Source organism: Mastigoproctus giganteus, chromosome 3 (assembly GCF_048544385.1).
Source record: "Mastigoproctus giganteus isolate SK-2022 chromosome 3, ASM4854438v1, whole genome shotgun sequence".
NCBI classification, from domain to species: Eukaryota; Metazoa; Arthropoda; class Arachnida; order Uropygi; family Thelyphonidae; genus Mastigoproctus; species Mastigoproctus giganteus.
In genome coordinates, this window is record NC_143577.1 from 95,489,321 (window position 1) to 95,513,517 (window position 24,197).

General features: G+C 38.9%; 1 protein-coding gene across 2 annotated transcripts in view; it reads right to left on the reverse strand.

The window, feature by feature from the left end:
* Rassf (Ras association family member) overlaps positions 1-24,197 on the reverse strand; it is a 285,214-nt gene that overhangs the window by 79,178 nt on the left and 181,839 nt on the right. For both annotated transcript variants that reach the window (XM_090370595.1, XM_090370596.1), the window contains exon 7: positions 13,413-13,566. In XM_090370595.1, the coding sequence (XP_090226721.1) occupies positions 13,413-13,566 (154 nt within the window). The remainder of the gene's footprint in view (positions 1-13,412; positions 13,567-24,197) is intronic.

Below are 24,197 nucleotides of genomic sequence, written 5' to 3' on the forward strand. Positions count from 1 at the left end.
CTTGGTAAGGAAGTCTTCCAGATGCCATATTTGTTGATCTCCAGGCGTAGCACTTTTTCTCTGGGTCGTCATCATCAGCCATTTTCAATCCACTGCAGGATGAAGGCCTCTCCAGCAACTTTCCAGTTCCTTCTGTTTTGTGCAATGGCCATCCATTTACTACCCACAAACTCATGAATTTAATCTGTCCATCTTCATCGTTGTCTTCCATGTTTTTTTCTAGATCCTCTTGGGTACCATTCTGTTATTTTCGTGGACCACCTGTCATCATGTCTTCGAGCTATGTGTCCTGCCCAAGACCATTTTACTTCTTTAGTTTTGATAAGAATGTCCTTTACTTGAGTTTACTTCCATTCTTTTGGTGAGTGCCCTTAAGTCATGGTGGGGAGTATACATTGGTTCGTTATTTTATGTTTCAGACAAATTGGGATATTGCTCCTCAGTATATGACTATATTTCCTGAACTATCCATCCAAAATTTATTCTTCTCTTGACTTCCAGCCATTTATCATTATTATAGCTAATGACTTGTCCCAGATAAGTATATGAATACATCTTTTCAATTACTGCTCCTTCAATTATTATAACCCTTTCTGTGGCATACTCGTTCATCATTACTTTTGTTTTAGCCATATTCATCTTTAGTCCAAAATCCTTACTAACTCTGCATAACTGATTAAGATTTTCCTCTAATTCTTTGAGATCATGGCTTACGATCACAATGTCATCTGCAAATCGTAAATGGTTTAGGTACACTCCATTCACATTGACTCCTTTCTGCAACCAGTCTAATCTTCTGAAACGGCAGCAGTAAACAACTTCAGAGATATTGTCTCTCTTTGCCGGACTCCTTTCTCAATTTTAAATTTGCTACTGTCTTTGTCTAGTCTAATAAAGGAGGTAGTGTTCTTATATATTTTCTTCAAAATCATAATATATGGGGTATCTATGCCTTGTCTTTCTAGTGCCTGAAACGTCTTATGCTGTGGAGTCAAATGTCTTTTCATAATCCACAAATGCCAGGCATAATGGCGTTTTATATTCATTTGCTTACTCCATTAGCTGTGACATTAGCTGTGAAGGTGATCGATAGTTGAGAATCCTGTCCTAAAGCCAACTTGCTCTTTTTGGTTGATTCTCATCAAGTATTCTTTCTAATCTGTTAGTAATGACCCTTGTGAACAACTCGTAGATGTGGGATAACAAGTTAATTGGTCTATAATTTCCAATTTCTGTTTTATCTCCTTTCTTATGCAGCAAAACTATGATTGCATTATTCCACTCCTTAGGCATCACACCTTTCTAATGCATAAGAAAGGAGATAAAACAGAAATTGGAAATTATCATCGACACATTGAGCCACTAGTACCCAAAGAATCTGTGATTCATCTCCCCCACTGTTGGTATCATTTCCTCACTCCTTGTATAATTCTCTATAGTACAAAGGGTACTAGGAAAGTTTTGCAATACAGCTTTGTTTATTTAATTTTTTCAAAGTAATTTCCTCTACATTCAATACACCTCTCCATCCTCCGAAACCAATCTTTAAACCAGTTCTGCCAAGTTTCACTAGGGAGTAAAGCACACTCGTTGTCTCAAGCCCGTAGAAGGTCCTCATCACTGGAAAACCGCCTCCCTTTTAGCTTCATTTTCACATGCGGGAACAGTGCAAAGTCGCAGGGATCAAGGTCTGGGCTGTAGGGAGGGTGCTCGAGAAGTTTCAGTCCTGTCGTGGTCAAATATTCGGTGCAGGCTTTGGCGCGGTGAGCTGGAGCATTATCGTGATGGAGGTACCAGGTGTCCATTCTTGACTTTGGCCGCAGGTTCTTCATAGATCCAATGACTAGGCAGGCATTGTTCAGTATACCACTTAGCTGTGACTGTCTTCTGCGTGTCCAAAACGACACGTTCCACAATTCCACTCGATTTGAAAAATACAGCTATCATTTTCTTCTTTACAGATCGGGATTTTCTGACAATTACGGGTGTGTCGTCATCATCAAAGACCCAAACTTTGTTTTGAGCCTTGGTCGGCAGATCGTAATAGTACAGCCAAGTCTCGTCACCTGTCACGATGTTGTTCACATACCGAGATTGTCCCTTATCAAACTTTTTTAACATCTCCCGGCACCAAGTCACACGTCGTGTCATCTGCTCTTCAGTCAGTTGATGCGGCACCCAAAGAGAACAAAGTTTCTTCACGTGCAAATGATCTTGCAGAATCGAACGAATTGCTGGTGCATTTAGGCCCAAAGTATCCTCTATCTGTTGGTAGGTCACTCGCCTGTTTTCGTCAAGCATTTTCCTCACAGCAGTAACGTTTTCCTCCGTAACTGACATTCGTGGCCTTCCCGGCCTCTCAGAATCCTCCAGAGTGAAATTTCCCCTTTGGAATTCTCTATACCACCTGAATATCGTTGTACGATGTGGACAATCATCATCTAGTGCAAGAGTCATTTCTTCTAAGCACTGGTCTATGGTTAAACCACGCACGAAATTATACCACAAAACTGTCCTTATCTCATTTCGTGACCATGATGCCATCGCAAGCACTTTACACTCTCACTACTAATGAATAACTGAGTCCATCGACTTGGTGCGGCGGCTACTATGCACGTATGAACATGTCTCAACATGCAGCAACAAGCAGCTTCCTGTGATTCATTGTTGCGTCATATTGCAAAACTTTCCTAGTACCCTTTGTATTCTTCTGCTATTTGAATTATGCCTTCTCTGTTATTTATAAGTACACCATCATTATTCTTCGGTTTCAGTATCATTTGTCTTTCTGTATTCCTGCTCATGGCTGCTGATTATTTGGGTACCAGTGGCTCAATGTGTCGATGAACTGGTTGTCTACCATGGCCTGCAGGTTATTGATTAGCACTGTGCGGGGCTCAACACATCTTGCTCTGTTGAGAGAGAGAGAGAGAGAGAGAGAGAGAGAGAGAGAGAGAGAGAGAGAGAGAGAGAGAGAGAGAGAGCTCTGTATGAAATTTGTGATTTGAATGGTGAGTGTCCTGCATGTAGATGTTAAAAATATGCAAAATTTCCTTTGGGGGTATCTCTAGGAGGGCATGCACTGCATAGCCAGCTGTCTCTGCTATCACATTGAACTTACAGGGAGAGTTATAAGGTAGGCTGATACTCACTCCTGCTCCATGAAGTTGTTGGGTTGGAGAATGATGGAATACATATGGCTAATCTGCCCGTATCACAGATTTTTTTTTTTTTTTGCATCTGCTTTTATATTTGTTTCCTGTAAGAAGAGTAGGTCAGCATGATGTCACTGGACTTGGCCAAGAGCCAGCTTATTGCACAAAGCAGAGGTTGTTGTTGTTTGGTTTTTAGGAGCATTAGCAACTAAGGCCATATTGCTCCGGGGTAATGTGGTGGTCATTACCTGACCTTTCCGCATTCTCTGTATTTGGTGGTCACGGGCTTGAACCCCAGTCTAATCAAGAAGCGTGTGCTACCCACTGCTGCTCCTGCCAATGCAGAGGTATATCTTGCATTTAGTGATAGCATCATTATTTACAGATATAAAAATAAACATTTTGCAGTTTTTCAGAGCTCTTAGCATCCTGATTGGTGATATTGTTCCAGCCTGTTAATCAAATAGTACAGATGTTTGGATCTATTCACATCTGCCCTGTCCTTCTTTCCCTTTAATTTAGAATGCAGATCCTTAAGTTGTGAGATGAGCTCTGGTATGTTAGTGAACTTCAGAGCTGTTAGTTCTATGGGGGAGCAGCATACTTGCTGTAAGAAAGAATGTAATTTTTCTGCAGTTAAAGGGCTTTTAGTGTGGGGAAATTCACTTTCCCATCTTCATTCTCTGAAACATTGGAATCACGGGAATTACAGTTAGTCTCTCTTCTTCCACCTCCAGAAATTCTAGTTCTTCATTTATAGTCATGAGTAGTTTCTTACTGTTTATTTATTTCCATACTTGCTGGTGTGAGAGACTTATTTAAGATCTCACTTCTGTGGTGTTCTGTATTTATTTTTGTCCATCTTGTTGTTCTTGTTAGTGATTTGTTTTTTTCCCACCAGTGTGTATGTTGTCTTCTTGTGTTTTATGGCAGTGGATGTGGACTGTCTTGGGGAGTTGACTCCAAAAGCTTCTCGTTTTGGTTGGTAGTCCTAAAGAGAGTCATCCTAGTCTCCTGTGTTCTTTGATTTTTCTTTTTTTTCTGGTGTGTCTGGAGGCATCTCAGACTGTTTGGCTGTTTCTTTTGTATCCTCATCTCCAAACGTATGCTCGCTTTGTGCATCCAGCCTAATCCTGGAGGAGTTAAAGATATGTGGGCAGTTTTTCTTGATATGGCCCTCTTCATGGCAGAAGAAACATTGAGATGAAATGGAGATATAAAAAGGTATATGTGATTCCATTTAAGTTGGCATTGATGAGTTTAGGGATGTTATTTGCTGCATCATTATTGGTGAAGTGCATAAGTGCCCACCTGCAGAAGTTTTTTTTATACGTGAAAATTCCAGTTTCATAGTTGCTGCAGACAGTGTGCATATTTTTCCAATAACTGATCCATATTTAGTTAAAATTCCTCTGAGGAATTGACGGTGGGACATTTGATATAGTTACTTTGGTTGGTGCTAAGGCAATTCTCGTGCTGCTTCCAGGTGATGATGACGATGACTAATGTCTATTCCTTTTGCAGGACAGTTTGAGCCCATGAAAAATGGCTAAAATATGCCAGCACAGTTCCTGCTACATAGGAGGCATGTATGATATTTTTTGGGGGTACAATCTCTGCAATTGCTGTTAGGTACTGCTCTAAAGGGATATTTTCTTTGGTAACAAAATTAATTCCACAATTTTCCAAGGAAGTTATAGTGGCTGCTTCATTTGCTGTTGTGTGATGAAAAAATGGAGTTTTTATAGGCAGAAAGTATTTTCCGTTAGATACTACAGTTTAAGTTTTGCAAATTACAGTGTCTGGAGACTAGGCACCAGCGAGGTGATCTGATAGAGGTGTATAAAGCCTTGAATGGTTTGAGCATGTTCAATGCTAATGGGATTCTTCCTCTCGCTCAGAATAATCACCTGAGAAGGCATAAATTCAAATTGAGGAAAGACAGATGTAGGATAGACGTGCGGAAATTTGCCTTTAGCCAGTGGGCGGTTAGTTGGTGGAACAGACTTCCATCCCTTGTTGTGGAAGTTGATAGCCTAAATAAGTTTAAGGCTCAGCTGGACAGGTATTTTGAACGAACAGAGGGGTGAAGTGGAAGTGGTTTCTTTTTTTGGCTGATGCTGCATAAGCTTGCTTTCTTACATCAAATGCCTCTACTAATGCTAATGCTACATTAGTAACAATTACTGACCTTTTTGACCTTGAGGTGTTCTCCTGTTGTCACATGGTCTTCCAGTGTCAGCTTCACTGCTGACAGTGACTGTAGGTTTCGGTTGCTGGTCAAAATGGAGACCTATTGTTGGTGGTGTGTATGTGTGTGGGGGGGGGGGAGATAAGGGTGTTACTGGAGCAGACAATCTTCCATAACTATATGTTGAAATATAGTCTAATCTAGCTGTAACTCTGCTAAAGCTATACTCAGAGCTTACAAAACATGCATCCTACATGTATACATCAAGGACAATATAGACATAATATTTTGTATTAGTAGACAGATCAAAATTATATTATTGTCAATGGTTCAGTTGAATCTATGCATCTGGGTGGTGTCTAATTTGTAACACCCACGGGTGCTTATTTTTGCTCTGGGAGATAAAATTTTTCTACATAGTGTCCATCCTCACTATGTAGAGGCAGAAGTATTATAGCCCAGTGATCAAGCAAGCAGACAAAATAGCAGTGCACAGCACAAGTAACAGACAAAATTTTAATGTTCACATTATATAAAAAACTAGCTGTTTGTACTAGAAAAATCACTAATTCACGATATTTCTATGCATTTAGGGCAATGGCTTCTTTCTGTCATGCAGAATGGCAAAAAAATGGTGAAATTTACCTTTACCAGCAGCAATTAAGCAGTGCAGAATTGGAATTTGGGGAGTACAATGTGTACAGAAAGGATAGACAGGAGGGGAAGGGAGGAGAAGTTATGCTGTTAGTTAAGAAACACATAAAATCTAAGTGCATCCAATTGATGTTGGTGGACAATGCAATGTTGGATCTGTTTGGCGTGACATAAGCACTGGGAAAGGAAAAATGAGAGTAGGTGTGTGTTATAGGCCTAATGAATCTGATGAGTATAATGAGCAATTGTGCAAAGAAATAGAGTGGCAAGTAAATCAGAATGTCTTATAATGGGGGATTTTACATTTCCAGATATTGACTGGAACTTGTGGATTGGTCACTTGCACACTAGCAAGTGTTTTGTGGATTTATTGGATGACTGTTTTCTACAGCAACTTGTTTGAGAGGAAACCAGAGGGAGTAATACTCCCTCTGGTTTCCTCATTATCAGCAGTGATTATTCATGCATTAAGAATTTGCAGATAAAGGAACCACTGGGTGACAGTGATCAATGTACTGATGTAGGAATTACTTAAAGATGTAACTACCATCAAGGCCAAAGGGAAGGGCTTTTGCTTTTGTAAAGGTGGCTACAGAGGTTTCAGACAGTTTTAAAATTCTGTACAGTGGGATCAACTGATCATGTTACCAATGTTGAATTCTAAATGGAAAGCTTTCAGGAACTTAATTTTGGAGGCTACTAGGCTTTTAGTTCCAACTAAGAAATACTGTTCAAGGTTTAGGCCTAAATGGATGTCAGATGAACTAATGAGACTGCTGGCAGAGAGAAAAATGCATGGGATGCATATAAAGTATCAGGTGACACAGAAGCCTAGGGCAGATATAAACTATTCTGTAATCAAGTCACAAAGGATGCAAAGAGTTCTTTACTTATGTAAACTCTAGAAGGAAAAGGATTAATCAGATTTGACCGCTTAAGATAGATGGTTTGACTATTGATGACCATGCTCAGGTAGCTGATAAACTGAATAAGTATTTTGCATCTACATTCAAACATGAAGAGTTATTCAATGAGTACAGTGCCAGAAGTTTATCAAACTCTAACAGGGAGCTAAGTGATTTTGTAATAACTGAGAGTAAAGTGGAGGAGAAATTGTTGAAGTTAAACCTAAGAAAGCCAACTGGGGTAGATGGGATCTATCCAGTTATATTAAAGGAGGCAGCAAAGGAAGTAAGCAAACCCTTAACCATAATTATGAGAGCTCCCTTGGACTCAGGGGAGGTACCCATGGACTGGAGGTGTGCAAATGTATCACCAATTCACAAAGAGGGTTCAAAACATGACACAGGTAACTATAGACTTTTTATAGTAACTTGTGTTCCAAGGAAAATAATGGAATCACTGGTTAAAGAAGCATTGCAGGATCATACAAACAAGACTGCAGTAATAGTTAAGACACAGCATGGGTTTGTTAAAGGGAGGTCCTGTCTGACCAATTTGATTGGATACTATGATTTGGTCACAAAGGAATGCCAAAAATAATTTTGATATCATATACTTGGATTTCAGGAAAGCATTTGATACTGTTGCACGTGGAAGATTGCTGTACAAATTGGAGAGGTATGGCATTAAGGGTAAGTTGCTACAATGGATAAAGGGATGGTTGAGTGGGAGATGACAGAGTGTGGTAATCAATGGACACTGCTCTTCATGGACAAATGTTATTAGTGGAGTTCCCCAGGGTTCGGTGTTGGGCCCATTGTTGTTTTTTATATTTATCAACGATATTGATGAAGGTATATCAGGTTTAATGTCCAAGTTTGCAGATGATACAAAGGTTGGGAGGGTTGTTAACGACAGTAAAGACAGTATGCTACTCCAACTGGTCAGGCCACACCTAGAATACTCTGGGTCTAGAATAGCTTATCTGTGTACAGGTCTGGAGGCCTCATTTTAGGAAGGATGTAGAGTTGCTAGAACAGGTACAAAGAAGGGCAACAAGATTGGTGAGGGGAATAAAGGGGTGCTCTTACCAAGAAAGGCTTAAGTTCTGCAAATTGCAGTGCCTGGAGAGTAGGCACCTGCAAGGTGATCTGATTGAGGTCAATGGTTTGAGCAAGCTAAATGCTAATGGGATTCTTCCTCTTGCTCATATTAAGAATCAGAGGGAGCACAGATTGAAATAGATGTGTAGAAATTTGCCTTTAGCCAGTGAGTAGTTGATTGGTGGAACAGACTTCTATCTTCTGTTGTGGAAGTTGATAGCCTAAATAAATTTACGGCTGAGCTGGACAGGCATTTGGAACGAATAGAGGAGTGAAATGGGAGGGTGGTTTTTTTTTTTTTTTTTGGCTGATGCTGCATAAGCTTGCTTTCTTGCATCGTATGCCTCTACTAATGCTAATTAGATTGTGGGATCTCTCTTTTTATATCCTCTATCTCTTTCTCCCTCTCTCACTGTGATTCATACCTAAATAGGGTTTATCTTAACTGTATCATCTCAGATTTAATTGCTGATCTTCCCTGGCGCAATACAGGTCTGACCACAGAACATTTGAATTCCCAATCACTCTTCTATAATTTGATAGGTCTATTGAATTTTGAACCTCAAAAGATTGAGAAGTGGGCATTTCTAACACAAATCCATCCATAATTTTTTTCATTAACCTATCGATGGTGAACTCCAAACTGTGACAAAAGTTGGAAAGTATGAACTGTGAAGTTGAAGAATTTTGAGCTCCTGGAAACAGATAAGTTTTTGAAAAATTTTGCCACATTATTGACCTAATCAGCATATTAAATCATATTCTTTAAATATCTTTATAGTCCTAGTCATATCTATTAATTTATTTTTAAATGTAGTCAGAGCTTTTGTAAGTTATGAGTTAATATACTCAGGATCTTTGTATTGGTGATTTGGCGTGAATATTGTATCTTGTAACTTGTAATGTAATGTTGCATGTGGTAGAAGAATTCTGGTGTTTGTTGTTGTTAATGGGTTTAATGACAACAATGGCTACTGAGGCCAAATTGTGTCTGTTCATATTTTATATGCAGCATATATTTAGATATGTCAAATTATGTGCTCTTGTATAGGCCAATATTAGCATTAGCAGAGGCATACAATGCAAGAAAGCAAGCTTATGCAGCATCAGCCAAAAAAAAAAAAAAAAAAAATTCCCAATGCACTCATCTATTCACTTTAAATGCTTATCCAGCTCAGCCTTAAATTTATTTAAGCTATCAACTTCACAACAAGAGATGGAAGTCTGTTCTAGCAATCAACTACCTGCTGGCTAAAGGCAAATTTCTGCACATCTATTCTACAACTGTCTTTCCTCAGTTTGAATCTATGCCCCCCCCCTCAGGTTCTTAATCTGAGAAAGAGGAAGAATCTCATCAGCATTGAGCTTGCTCAGCCTGTTCAAGGCTTTATACACCTCAATCAGATCACCTTGGACTCAGGAGAGGTTCCCACGGACTGGAGATGTGCAAATGTATCCCCAATTCACAAAGGAGGTTCGAAGGGTGACACGAATAATTACAGACCAGTTAGTTTAACTTCTGTTCCGGGTAAAATAATGGAGTCACTGGTTAAAGATGCATTGCAGGATCATCTAGACAAGACTGCAGCAATAATTCAGACACAGCATGGGTTTGTTAAGGGAAAGTCTTGTCTGACAAATTTGATTGGTTATTATGATGTGGTCACAAAGGAACTGGATGCAAAAAATAATTTTGATATCATATACTTGGATTTCAGGAAAGCTTTTGACACTGTTGCGCATGGAAGACTATTGTACAAATTGGAGCAGAATGGTATTAAGGGTAAGTTGCTGCAATGGATAAAAGGATGGTTAAGTGGGAGAAGACAGAGGGTGGTAATCAATGGGTGCTGCTCTTCGTGGACTAATGTTATTAGTGGAGTCCCACAGGGTTCGGTGTTGGGGCCACTGTTGTTTTGTATATTTATCAATGATATTGATGAAGGTATATCAGGCTTAATGTCGAAGTTTGCAGATGACACGAAGGTTGGCAGGGTTGTTAATGACAGTAATGGCAGTGTGCTACTGCAACAGGATCTAGATAATTTGGGCAGATGGGCTAAGAAGTGGCAACTGAAGTTTAACCTTGACAAATGCAAAGTACTGCATATGGGTAGAAGTAACCCCAGAGAAACGTACCAACTGTGTGGTACTACACTTAAGGTGGTAGAAAATGAAAAAGACCTGGGAGTAATTGTGCAGTCAGATATGAAGTTTTCTGAGCAATGTAGACAGGCTGCTAGGGCAGGTCATGGGGTTTTGTCAATGATATATAGGAATTTTGCTAGCAGGGAAAAGGAGGTGATTGTCCCTCTGTATAAGGCAATGGTCAGGCCATGTCTTGAGTACTGCGTACAGGTCTGGAGGCCTCATTTTAGGAAGGATGTAGATTTGCTTGAGCGTGTACAGAGAAGAGCAACACGATTGGTGAGGGGAATGAAGGGATCCTCTTACCAAGAGAGGCTTAAGTTCTGCAAATTGCAGTGGCTGGAGACTAGGCACCTGCGCGGTGATCTGATTGAGGTCTATAAGGCCTTGAATGGGTTGAGCACGCTGAATTCTGATGGGATCCTCCCACTTGTTCAGAATACGAACCTACGGGGACATAAGTTCAAATTAAGAAAGGATAGATGTAGAATAGATGTGCGGAAATTTGCCTTTAGCCAGCGGGTTGTTAATTGCTGGAACAAACTTCCATCTGTCGTTGTGGAAGTTGATAGGTTAAATAAATTTAAGGAGGAACTGGACAGGCAATTGGAGGGTATGGTGTGATTTTTTTTTTTTTTTTTTGGCTGATGCTGCATAAGCTCCTACACTGCTTTCTTGCATCAAGTGCCACTACTACTACTACTACTACTACTACTACTACTACTACCTTGCATGTGCCTAGCCTCCAGGCACTGCAATTTGCAGAACTTAAGCCTATCTTGAGAGAGAATGGGCCTGTGGCACTGGTTTCATTGGTTTGAAGAAGGGCAGCAGAGCCAGTGGAAGTAGTAACTAACTAAATTTAATAAGTTTTAATACAAGTAGCTTTCAGAGTAACAAACTCCTTCTTCAGCAAGTACATACAGAAATGCAAACATGACATATATTGTTAGAAATGGAATAAATCATACTAAATATGCTGTAAGTGATCAGATGACTGGGAGATCACGAGTGCTCAGTCATTCACTAGGGCAGATCAGGCGATTGTTGTTGGTGCATGGCAGGCATATGGGATTGCTGCCAGTGTTTGTCATGTTTCAACACTACTGACTCCAAAATTGGGTAGACCACCCAATTACTAAATTTATTTACTACTTCCACTGTTCCCCCTCACCAATGTTGCTGCCCTTCTTTGTATTCGTTCTAGCAACACTACATCCCTCCTAAAATGAGGCCTCCAGACCTGTACACAGTATTCTAGGTGTGGCATGACCACTGCTTGTACAACGGGATAATCACCTCTGTGTCCCTACTAGTAAAATTCCTATATATCATTGACAAGACTCGATGACCTGCTCTGGCAGCCAGTGTGCACTGCTCAGCAAACTTCATATCTGACTGCATAATTACCCAAGATCATTTTCACTCTCCACTTCCCTGAGTGTAGTACCATGCAGTTGGTGCATTTCTCTGGGATTACTGCTACCGATATGCAGCACTTTGCATTTGTCGATGTTAAACTTCACGCACCAATCAGGTTGGTGTGTAAATCACAATTGTGTTCATGCACCAATCAGCACATCATTTGCCATGCCTACCTGTAAATCAATATATTGTTCTTGACTTTTGTTCCACACCGATAACACCTACCATCTGTTTACCGAGCGAGCAGCGTTAAAGTGCAGTATCGGAAAACTAATTTTCCGAGTAAGTTTGCCAATGTTTCCAGTGGTTCTCGTGTTGGGTTTCTTTACCTTCACCAAAAGAAGGAATAATAATAAAATAAAAAATATAATAATAATAATTTCCCAAGTTCCAAACCATCATCAATTTTCTTTAGTGAACTGTAGGAGCTTCCCCCACCAGGAATATGGATTGGCACAACAGAGCCATCAATCAAAAGCTAGTATCCAAAAAAATGGCTTTATCCAGGACTTCATCCCCAGTTCATAACTGTCAGTTGTTTCCATGGACTTGAAAACAGCATATTCATAGTATCCACATGTGTTATAATTTTAATTGTTAATACCCAATATAATGAATATTTCAGTTTGAGTTTTAAGCTATTTTAACTACATTTTAGTCACTATACATTACTGAGGAAAGCTCTAATAAGACATATCTGGTTAAGTTATCAAAATTTTTCTAATTAATTCTTCCTACCATGGAATGCATGGAAGTGTTTTCATTCAAAAATTTTGAAGACCCTGCAGTAACATGTTCCCACCGCCAGATTGAAAAAAGATCTTTGAAAATTTTTTTTACCATTTCAAAGCTCTTTGAAATGGCAATAAAGGTATCTGGAGAGCAAGAAAAATGGATAGAATGCAAACTTTTCAGTGTCTTTCAAAATTCGAAAATGGACTGACCCTGAATGTGCATGACAAACAGGCATCCATCCATTGCTAGTTAAAAATCTGGAATATGCATCAAAAACACGTTCCACCAAACAACTGTCAAACCACATTTCTAAAAAAGAAACCATCAAGATGTGTTATAAAGTTTTCTGAAAAATGGTGTGCTAAAGATTGTTTTTGCTCCTACCAGTCAGAGATATGACAATTTCTAAACAAGAGTAAAAAGACTAGTTCCTCAACCCCTGTATTCTGCTATGTGTATAGAGGGTAAGGGACAAAAAACAGATTCCAGAATTGCTTCCAGCAATGGCAGCAATCACTGCACAAGGCATATTGTCTCACAAGAAGACCATTTCACAGTGGATTCCAACAAATGGCTGGCAAGTAACAGAATTTTTTTTTTTTTTTTTTTTTTATTACATTCCTGAAACTTTAGTTTACACTTCAAAAGTTTACCATACATACAGACAATAAAATTTATTTGAAATATGTTGTAAACAATTTGAGTGCACTGCAGTAGTAAATGCATTTATTTGTCATATAATCTAGTCTGTATAGTGGCACAAAATTTGCAAATTCAAATTTTCCATTATTACTTTTATTAACTGATATTGATATAAGCTTATACAAACAGTATTTGTGCATGTATAACTGTATACAGGCTATTGAAATCACAAGAATATCACATGGCATTACCTGACTGCTTTAAAGCAAGGACCTGTGAACCACGTAAATCATGACTAACTATAATTACAAAATTCCATTTCTAATATTGCGATGTTAGCAGAAAAGAAAAAAAAAAAAAAAAGAGATGATCTGCAAATAACTGATAAATTAAAAACAACTGTGATAACAAAAAAGTTTACAAACTAATCCTCTAATAAAAATTCACTATGCTTACCTCCTGTGTCTCTTACAACATAAAGAGCAAAGTCTTCAGGGCTATTAACAACCTTGAATTTATCCAATAATATATTAATAACTTCAGGAGGATTCACTAAACTTGTTACCCATACACTAGTCACACTTCCATATGCTGGGGTAAAAACACTTGTCTAAAAGAGGCACACATAATAGTATATTCAGAAATCAAGACAAAATAATGAAAAGGTTAAACTTTATTTTTTTGTATTTAGATGTACCAATAGATCAAGGGTGGCCAACTTAATTTGTGATGCAATCTACTTTTTTGCTTCAACATGTGCCACAATCTACCATCTCAAGAATTTCATTGCACATGGTTAAAAAAGTTAATCAACACATATATTGAAAATTGTTGTTTATAAATTTTAAAATTAAATACAATTCAGAATTCTTATTTTAAATTAATATATATTTAAATTTTTAATTTATGTGAAATTTGTGTTTTCATGTCATCTTCCAAACTTTCAAAACGGGGTTATACTGTGATAAGGCGAACTGTAAAGAGCCAGCCTTCTGTATGCAAGTCTGTAAGGGTAGAGCAATTCTTCATCTTTGTTTGTTTCAAATACAAAAAGGCCGATTCACAAAGATATGTGGAACCAAAACAGGAATTTAAAAGCTCACTGCAGTTTTTTACATTTGGGTACTTTTCTTGGCAAACATATTTCCAAAAGTCTTTTTCTGATGACCTGGCTTTTAGGAAGATATCGTTTCGAAATGTAATAATTTCATTTTCAAGTAATATTTTCTCCATGCGAAAAATCACAGTGATTTTTTCTGCAATTTGTTTTGTATCTAAGTCGACATTAAATGATAAGAAATATACTGAACAATGTCTTCAATTGTTTTAAAATCACCAAAACCGGTTTCAAAATCATCCACAGCTTTCTCAATTTCAGAAACATATTTCTCACTATTAAATTCAAAAACAGGATATTTTTGCAAATGATCTTGCATATTTGCAAAATGGTCGATTTTTTTTTTTCTCTGAGATCCGTAGCAATTGCCAAAAATTGATATTTATACGCAGAAATACTACTAATCATGTCACCCACATTTTTATTTTTTTCTCGCAATTCCAAATTCAGATTACTTAATTTACTGGTAAAATCTGCCAAAAAAAAAAGCCAGATTACACAACCACTCCGTATCTTGTAGCTGCTGATAATCATCTCCCCTTTGATCAACAAAATTTTTTAATTTCATTCAGCAAATTTCGAAATCTCGGTAGAAACTTACTCCCATTCAGCCACCTCACATCTGTGTGTAATATCAGATCTGGTTCTTTTTCATCAAGTTGCATTTTGAAAAGTCTCCTTTGAAGATATTGTCCTCTGATGGAATTTACAATTTTGAAAGCAATGTCCATAACATTTTTAGTATTTATTCTTTTGCTGGCTAACGTTTTGAGTTACCGTTGTATCATCCACCAACAAGGTGGATGATACAATGGTGCGATGAATCCGTTAAGATGCCGCATCATTGCTTTAGTTTCATCTGTTGTTACTGATACGAGCTTAAATAGTGGTAATTTAATTTTTTCAATAAAATGTTTGAATGAGTTAAAGATATCAAGATCTCTAGTTCTTTCTTTTAACAAAACCATACCCAGCAGTTCTTCTCTAGTGACCTCCAGAAAACCATACGAACAAAACTGAAAACCATACAAATAAAAACGAGCAACTGAGCTGCATCGCTGACATCTGTAGATTCATCCAATTATAAAGAAAAGGACACAATTAGTAATATGAGCACGCAATTGTGAGCTCACATTTTTATTAAATTTTTCGATGCATCGCATCACAGTATTTTGAGAAAATTGCAGATCATGATGGACACTTTTAATTTCATTTTTGTTCTTAAAATTTTCAAAAAGAGAATGTTATTCTAAAAATGCATCTTTGATGAATTGACCATCAGAAATTGATTTGCATTTTTTTGCAAGAAGGTGACTCACTTTAAATGATGCTACAGCTACTGCTTTAGATTATAAATTAGGTGTCGTGAAGAAATTTTGTTGCGCGAATAATCTGAATTTAAATTCTTCTAATTTATTTTTTCTAAGGTCACTCGCTATTCGGCAGAAAATCCAATTGGTATTTACACCATGGAGTGTGCTGAAGTGCCTTTCTAAATTTCCTTTTTTGGGTATGGCCACAAAAGCATTGCAAATCAAACAAGAACATTTTTCTTTTACCATTATAAAATATGTATTCTAGTTCCCACTCTTGATTAAAATGATACGTTTTATTCTTTTTCATAGTATTAATTTTAAATCAAAGGGTATTAAATTAATGTATAAGTACTGTCCAGTTATTAAATCAGCAAAAGCAATGCTTACCGATTAAAACACTAAGTTGTGCGAACCGGAAAAATATTCTGTCTGAGCTGTTCAGACAGAATATTTTTTATTCTGTCTTCATCAATTATCCTAATGTAGGATAATTGATGAAGAGGATTCCTGAACGAGGAAGTTGTTTCCAAAATAACTTGACAAACACACCACCGTTTATTGCTCTGTTTGGTTATATCGTTATAAAAATCAGTTTTGAATGCCTTTGTGATATTTCTCTAAAGCTATTTCTGGAGGTCACGACCAAAAAACAATAAAAACAATTTGCACTTTCTGGTTTATTGGGCTTTTCTGTTAGTGCAATCTAATTATAAATGGGTAGTAAACTCAATCTTATTGCATTTGCAATAATACCGACAGCTGGAATTCTGTGGATTTTACGTTACTATGGTGAAATGTGTTTCTCCTTCAACAAAATCTTTAATCATGCAAAAAAAAAAAAAAAAAAAAAATATAAGCAATATAAAATTTTGACCTGACCGCGCAAACCGAGGGATGACTGTATATTTAAAATTCGTTGTGATCGACCGAAATTAAAGCCGCGATTGGACTGGTAGATCGCGATCAACTCGTTGGCCACCCCTGCAATAGATGGACATCTTAAGATTACTAACATTTTATACCTGATCATATTAGAAAAATATCAATGTAAAGTTATAATATAAACGTCATTCGGGAAGTCTTTATTATTATTATTAGCCATATGGTGCAAGGAAGCCTGAGGCTTATGCTACACTGATACATAATATCAATGTAAAGTCATAATACAAAAGTCATTCGAATGAAAACCAAAAAATCAACATAAAAGGCATATTATATAAACATTGATGATAATTTTATATCACATTACTGATCAAAGTCTTCTAGCAACAATGAATGCCCACATGATACCATCTACAGGTGTTATTTGGAAACAGTCAATTATCAAGATGACAGCACCCTTGCAAGTCATTTACCAAAGTAAAGTGCAATCTATAATCATATTTTTAAATGCAGAAACAAAACCTGTTGACATTTATACCAGAATGTTGTCTCAGTATAGTGAAGAAAGCATGAGTCAATGCCAATTCAATGAGTATGCAAATAAATTTAAGAAAGGTACTGAAAGTGCCAAGAATTCTTTTCAACCAAGACAAGTTTGGTTTTGTTTGTTTTGTTTTGGTTTTATTGGCGCATTAGCCACTAAGGCTATAATGCGCCAAGACCACCAAGACAAGCACATAGTACACTGGTGTTCAAAACTTCAGGACCAACACTATTTCTAAACGTTACAACCACAAAATCAAACAAAACAGCCTGTGGCGATTTGCATAACTGTGGCTGTTCGGTAGAAAGCTAGTGAACATGCAAAAATTTGAACCGTGATGAGATGGCTTACATAAACAGATAAAAGCAGCAGTTATGTGCAAATTACCGAATGGTGAGCATGATTGTTACAGATGTGTGATTCGTTTCATTCAGAGCTACAGACAACGAAATGGCAGGTAGACAACATCTAGATGACTTTTACCCGGGTTCGAATACTTGGGAAGCTCAAGGATGGTCAAAGTGCAAGGAGTGTAGCTGCAGGGTTCAGTATTACCTGTAGCATCGTCTCAAGCGCGTGATCGGCCTTCAGAACAACAGGTACAGCTGATCGAAGAACCAGTGGTGGTCGCCCAGGAAAAACAAATGCCCAATGATGGCCGCTATATACTCCTACAGGCCAAGAGGGACTGACACCAGACAGCTAGATCCACTGCAAACCAGCTGCACAGAATGCAGGATATTGCGGTTTACTGTGGCCAGGCAACTCCACAAAGATGGACTGTTTGCCCGATGGCCAGCACGCTGTGTCCCTTTAACACTTGGCCATCGATGACACCATTTACAGTGGTGCATCGAACGCAAGGACTCGACAGCAGTGCAGTGGCATTGTTGTTGTTGATGGGTTTTAAGTGCAATAGCTACTTAAGCCATATTCCACTTAGTAAAGTGGTTCATACTGCCTGTGTTGGTTGATGTAGAAGCAGTTAGAAACAGCTATACAGTCCTATTCATTTTAGGAAGGAGAAGAATTCTGTGAGATTTGATTTTTCGCCTATGATATGGCGAAGCGACAAAGGTTCCGTTCAGCTTGCCAGAGAACTGAATGACACTAGTCAAGCATTATTATATAGAGTACATTCCAGAAGTATGTGTTTGACTGTGAGTGGTGTATGACAATGATTACACTGAGGAGGGTCATTCCCTGACAAGAGGAAGAGATGAGTTAAATGGATATGTCCAATTCTGGCTCTGGCTAGAATTACTTCTTCTTGTCTATTAAAAAAAAAGAAGTAATTGAGGCTGGAAGCCCATAATTTTGGTACAGGTTTAATTTGAAGTAGTTTATTCTGAATTTGTACTTGCCATTGAAGAGTCCATTGACCTTTACATATACTTTGTATATTCATTTTATAATCAGTGATCAGTACTAGGGAACTTGTTGGGGCTGATCTGGATGGATGTTTGGCAGCATCGTCTGCAATTTCATTTCCTGGTATTCCAGTATGGCCTGGTATCCAGCAGAAGATAATCTTTTGTTGATGCTCTCTGAGATGTATCAACTCTGTTCTAATGAGCTTTAATAATGGGTGAGTAGGTGGGGGAGTTGCTTTGCAAGGCTAATAAGGAACTTTGCGAGTCTGTGTATATTATGCTCTTTTGAACTGACACATGGAAAATATTTTCTATAGCAAGCTTTATGGCATATAATTCATTCATGTAACTACTACACTCTGTTGGAAGAGAGAGAGAAATAGTAGTATCAGGGAGTACTACTGCTGCACCCGATCCACTCTGAGACTTCGATCCATCTGTACATATTTTAGCAAAGTCAGGATAATGTTGAGTATGTGCAATGTGTAGTTGTTGGATTTTAATGTCTGATAGAGAGTGTTTACCCCACTGGTGGAAATAATTGTCACAAGGTGGCATTATGACAGACCATGGAGGGTTGGGATCTATAGGATCTTGCAGGATTTTATTGAAGTGCATATCCCAATCTTCTGCTAGTTGCTTTAGCCTAATACCAACAGGCTGAACTGTCTGTGGTTTATTTCTGTAGAAGGTCAAAAACTGCGGATTATAAAGTATTGACCAATTAGGATGGGTCATCTGGCTTTGGATCTTGGTTGCACAGTTCAGCACAAAATTTTTCTCCTGATATTTAGAGGGGGTTCATGGGCTTCAACAGACAAACTTTGCACTGGAGATGTTCTGAACATACCTAGTGCTGTTCTGAGAACTGAATGCTGAATAGGGTTGAGGCGAGATAAAGCACTCTCCCTAGCAGTGTCGAAGACAGGCGTGCCGTAATCCAGTCGTGATCTGATTATGGTTCTATATAAATGAAGCAGGCTGTAATGATCTGCTCCCCATGTTGTGGCTGATAAGACTGAGTATGTTCAGTTTTTTTTGACAAGAAGTCCAGAGATGTTCAATGTGCTTTTGGAAATTTAACTTGCTGTCAAAGAACAATCCTAGTAGATGAATACTATTTGCTATGGGAAGAGGATGGTTATTCAAGTGGAGCTCAGGTTCAGGATGCATATTGCGTCTGGTACAGAAGTGAATGACAGTAGATTTCTGGCTGGATAGTCTATAACCATTTTGCGTTATCCGTGTCAGGATGCGATTGATATTTGTTGTGATATTTGGCATTCAATGTAATACGTTTTGAGAATGACAAGAAATTGTGAGATCATCTAGAAAAAGGTATGAATCCACAGTTTTCGAAATGAGTTCAATTATATGATTCATTCTCATTGCAAACAATGTGGCGCTGAGAACAGACCCTTGTGGAATTCCTTCTTTTTGGATAAAGATTTTAGAGAGGGTTCCCTGATAACAAACATGAAAGGATCTCTGTTGAAGGAAATTTTGGATAAAATATGGTAAATTACCTCTCAGACCAAGAGAACGTAAAGGATCTACGTTCTCTCAGACCAAGAGAATGTAGATCCTTTAAGATGCCAAAATGCCACATAGTGTCAGAAGCTTTTTCAACGTCAAGACAGAAGACCATGACGAGATGTTCCTTTTTGATGAAAAAATTTCTGATATTTGTCTCGGCTTTGATCATGAGATCCAATGAAGATCGGTTTTCCCGGAAACCAAATTGGTTGTTATTTATCAAGTTTTGAGACTTGAGGAACCAAGTGAGACAGCGATGTATCATTTTCTCGAGAGTTTTGCTGAGACAGCTGGTAAGGGATATCGGCCTGTAATTTTGTACAGAATGATCTTTACTGGGTTTTGCAATCGTTAGTACATAAGAATGATGCCAGGAACTTGGGAAGGTATGTTCAGAAAAAATTCGATTGTAAAATATGACCAGCGAAAAGAGTGATCTATGATCCAGATTTTAGAGCATTACATAATATATCCCATCAGGGCCAGCAGCACTGTTTCTTCAGTTGGTAAGAGATTGCTGTAGCTCAAGCACGGTAAATGGTTGATTATAAGATGAAGCAGAATTGTCAGTGAAATTCAGTCTGGATTTCTCTGTAACGGTTTTACGTTTTTGAAATGATTGATCATAAGCATTTTTAGCATTAGCATTAGCAGAGGCATTTGATGCAAGAAAGCAAGCTTATGCAGCATCAGCCAAAAAAAAAAACCCACTTCCACTTCACCCCTCTGTTCGTTCAAAATACCTGTCCAGCTGAGCCTTAAACTTATTTAGGCTATCAACCTCCACCACAAGGGATGGAAGTCTGTTCCACCAACCAACCACCAGCTGGCTAAAGGCAAATTTCCGCACGTCTATCCTACATCTGTCTTTCCTCAATTTGAATTTATGCCCTCTCAGGTGATTTTGCTGAGCTAGAGGAAGAATCCCATCGGCATTGAGCATGCTCAAACCATTCAGGGCTTTATACACCTCTATCAGATCACCTCGCTGGTGCCTAGTCTCCAGACACTGTAATTTGCAAAACTTAAGCCTTTCTTCGTAAGAGCACCCTTTTGTTCCATTCACTAATCTTGTTGCCCTTCTCTGTACTCGTTCCAGCAGCTCTACATCCTTCTTGAAATGAGGCCTCCAGACCTGTATACAGTACTCTAGGTGTGGCCTGACCATTGCCTTATACAATGGAATAATCACCTCCTTATCCCTGCTGGAAAAATTCCTGTATATCATTGACAATACTCCATGAGCTACTCTTGCAGCCCGTCTGCACTGCTCAGAGAACTTCATATCTGCCTGCACAACCACCCCCAAATCCCTTTCATTCTCTACCACTGTCAGTGTAGTACCACAGAGTTGATACGTTGTTCTGGGGTTGCTGTTTCCCATGTGTAGTACTTTACATTTGTCAATGTTAAACTTCATTTGCCACCTCTCAGCCCATCTGCTCAACCTTTCCAGATCCTATTGCAGCAGCATAGTGTCAGTAGTGTCCTTGACAACCCTGCCAACCTTTGTATCGTCTGCAAACTTGGACATTAAGCTTGATATACCATCATCAATATCATTTATAAATACAGAAAACAATAATGGACCCAACACTGAGCCCTGAGGGACTCCACTAATAACATTAGTCCACGATGAGCAGTGTCCATTGATTACCACTCTCTGTCTTCTCCCCCTCAACCACCCCTTTATCCATAGCAGCAATTTGCCTCCAATGTCACACTGCTCCAATTTGTGTAGCAGTTTTCCATGTGCAACAGTATCAAAAGCCTTTCTAAGATCCAAGTATATAATATCCAAGTTATTCCCTGCATCCAGTTCTTTTGTGACTGCATCATAGTATCCAATCAAGTTGGTCAGGCAAGACTTCCCCTTAACAAAACCATGCTGTGTCTGAGCTATAACTGAAGTCTTGTCTAAATGATCCTGCAGTGCTTCTTTAACCAGTGCCTCCATTAATTTTCCTGGAACAGAAGTTAAGCTGACAGGTCTATAATTACTTGTGTCAGGGTTTGATCCTCCTTTGTGAATTGGGGTCACATTTGCACATTTCCAGTCTATGGATACCTCCCCTGGGTCCAAGGAAGCTCTTATAATTATGGCTAAGGGTTTGCTTACTTCCTTTGCTGCCTCCTTTAATATAACTGGATAGATCCCATCCACCCCGGGTGCCTTTCTTGTGTTTATCTTCAACAGTTTCTCCTCCACTTTACTCCCAGTTATTTCAAGATTCTGTAGCTTACTGCTAGAGTTGAATACACCTCTGGCATTCCCCTTGCTGAATAACTCCTCATGTGTGAATGTCGATGCAAAATATTCATTTAGTTTGTTAGCTACCTGAGCAGGATCATCAACAGTTGACCCATCAATATCAAGTGGACCAATCTGATTCATCCCCTTCCTTCTAGAGTTTACATAAGTAAAGAACTCTTTGCTGTTTTTCTTTGCATCCCTTGCCAAGGATTTCTCGTAATCTGCCTTCGCCTGCCTAACCTCCTTTGTAACTTGGTTGCATATCAACTTGTAAGTATCCCATGCATTTTTCTTCTCTGCCATATGCCTCATTAGTTCATCTGACATCCATTTTGGCCTAAACCTTGAACAATATTTCTTAGTTGGTATGTAAAGCCTAGTAGCTTCCAAGATAAGTTCTTTGAATGCTTCCCATTTTGAATTTGCTGTTGGTAACATCATCAGTTGGTCCCACTGTATAGAATTTAAAAACTGTCTCAGTCCATCGTAGTCGCCTTTACGAAAGCAATAACCCTTCCCTTTACCCCTAATGGTAGTTACCTCTTTGAGTAACTCCCACTTCAGCACACTGTGATCACTGCCACCTAGTGGTTCATTTATCTGCAGATTCTTAATGCATGAAGAATCACTGCTGATAATCAAATCAAGAGTATTACTCCCTCTAGTTGCCTCCCGAACATGCTGATGTAGAAAACAATCATCCAATAAATCCACAAAAGCCCTGCTAGTGTATGAGTAACCAGCCCCCGAATTCCAGTTAATATATGGGAAATTAAAATCTCCCATTATAAGACTCTCTTATTTACTGGCCCACTCTATTTCCCTGTACAGTTCCTTATTATACTCATCAGAGTCATTAGGCCTATAGCACACTCCTACTCTCAATTTTGATCTCCGAATGCTTATGTCACACCAAACTGACTCGACACTGCACTGTCCAGCGATGTCGACTGGCTTCACTTCCTTGGATTTTATGTGTTTCTTAACTAATAGCATAACCCATCCTCCCTTCTTATCCTGTCTATCCTTTCTGTAGACGTTGTACTCCCCAAATTGCAGTTCTGCATCCCTTATATCTGTGTGACACCACGTCTCTGATATCCCAACAATATCTGCCTTTGATGTTTTGAGCAATACCTCAAATTCATCAAATTTATTTACTAAACTCCTAACATTGGTGTACACGCAAGTATACCTGCACCTATTTCTATTCTTAGCTACACTAACAAAACCCAGTCTCTGAAATACCATGCATCTTGTTTTTCAGGCTTCTGCTCATTCTAATAGAAGCAGTGCAAGAATCTCTTTCACCTCTGCCAGTGGCTACTGTCAATCTATTGGTCTTTGTCTCCCCCCAAGCTACCAGTTTTCCGACCCACCTAACACTGCCTCGATAGCATCAGCAAATATTCTTGCACCCTTTCTATTTAAGTGTATCCCATCCCTGTAGAAGCAATCTCTCCTGTTAACAAGTACAGTCCAGGCTGAAAAAAATTCTACCCCTTGAGCCTTGCACATTCTTTCCAGGGCCGAATTGATCGACAAGGCTCTCATCATATACTCCCTCCTATCGTTTCTGGGCAGAATTGCAGACACTTTCAAATTCAACCCTAATTCTCGGCTTTTGTTCAACAGTGACCTGTACTTGTTAAGTAATTCTGCCGGTCTCCTACTCTTAATATTATTAGTGCCAACGTGTACAACTATATCACCTTTTGTGCCCTTAAAAGATGATATTCGCTCTACAACGTCATCAACCTTTGCCCCTGGCAGACATACCCTGGTCCTGTTCCACCTATATTTTTTACATAGCATGTTCCCCGTTTCCCTGACAATAGAGTCACCAACAACTACTAGTTCCTTCGGAACCAGCACATTCTGCCTTGGTTGTCTCTGTGTCACGCGATGCCCAAGTGCATGCTCTGGCGTTGATGTGGGCAGCTGAGAGCTTGATGGGCCCCTCAATTTAGTTTCTTCGAGGGCATCCACCCTGTCCTTCAAGCTCTCATATAGGCCCACAAGAACGCCGAGTTGTTGCCTGATATCAATACACTCCTTGCATCGCGCATACACAAAGACATCCCCCTTGGCAGTATCATGTCCTGTACCCGATTGCTCTGCAAACATCAAGCAAACAGTGCATTTTATAAGGCTGTGAGTCAGAGGACAACTGCCCCCCTCAGTTCTGCTCTGAGCCACAGCACTTCCATTTGCTTGAG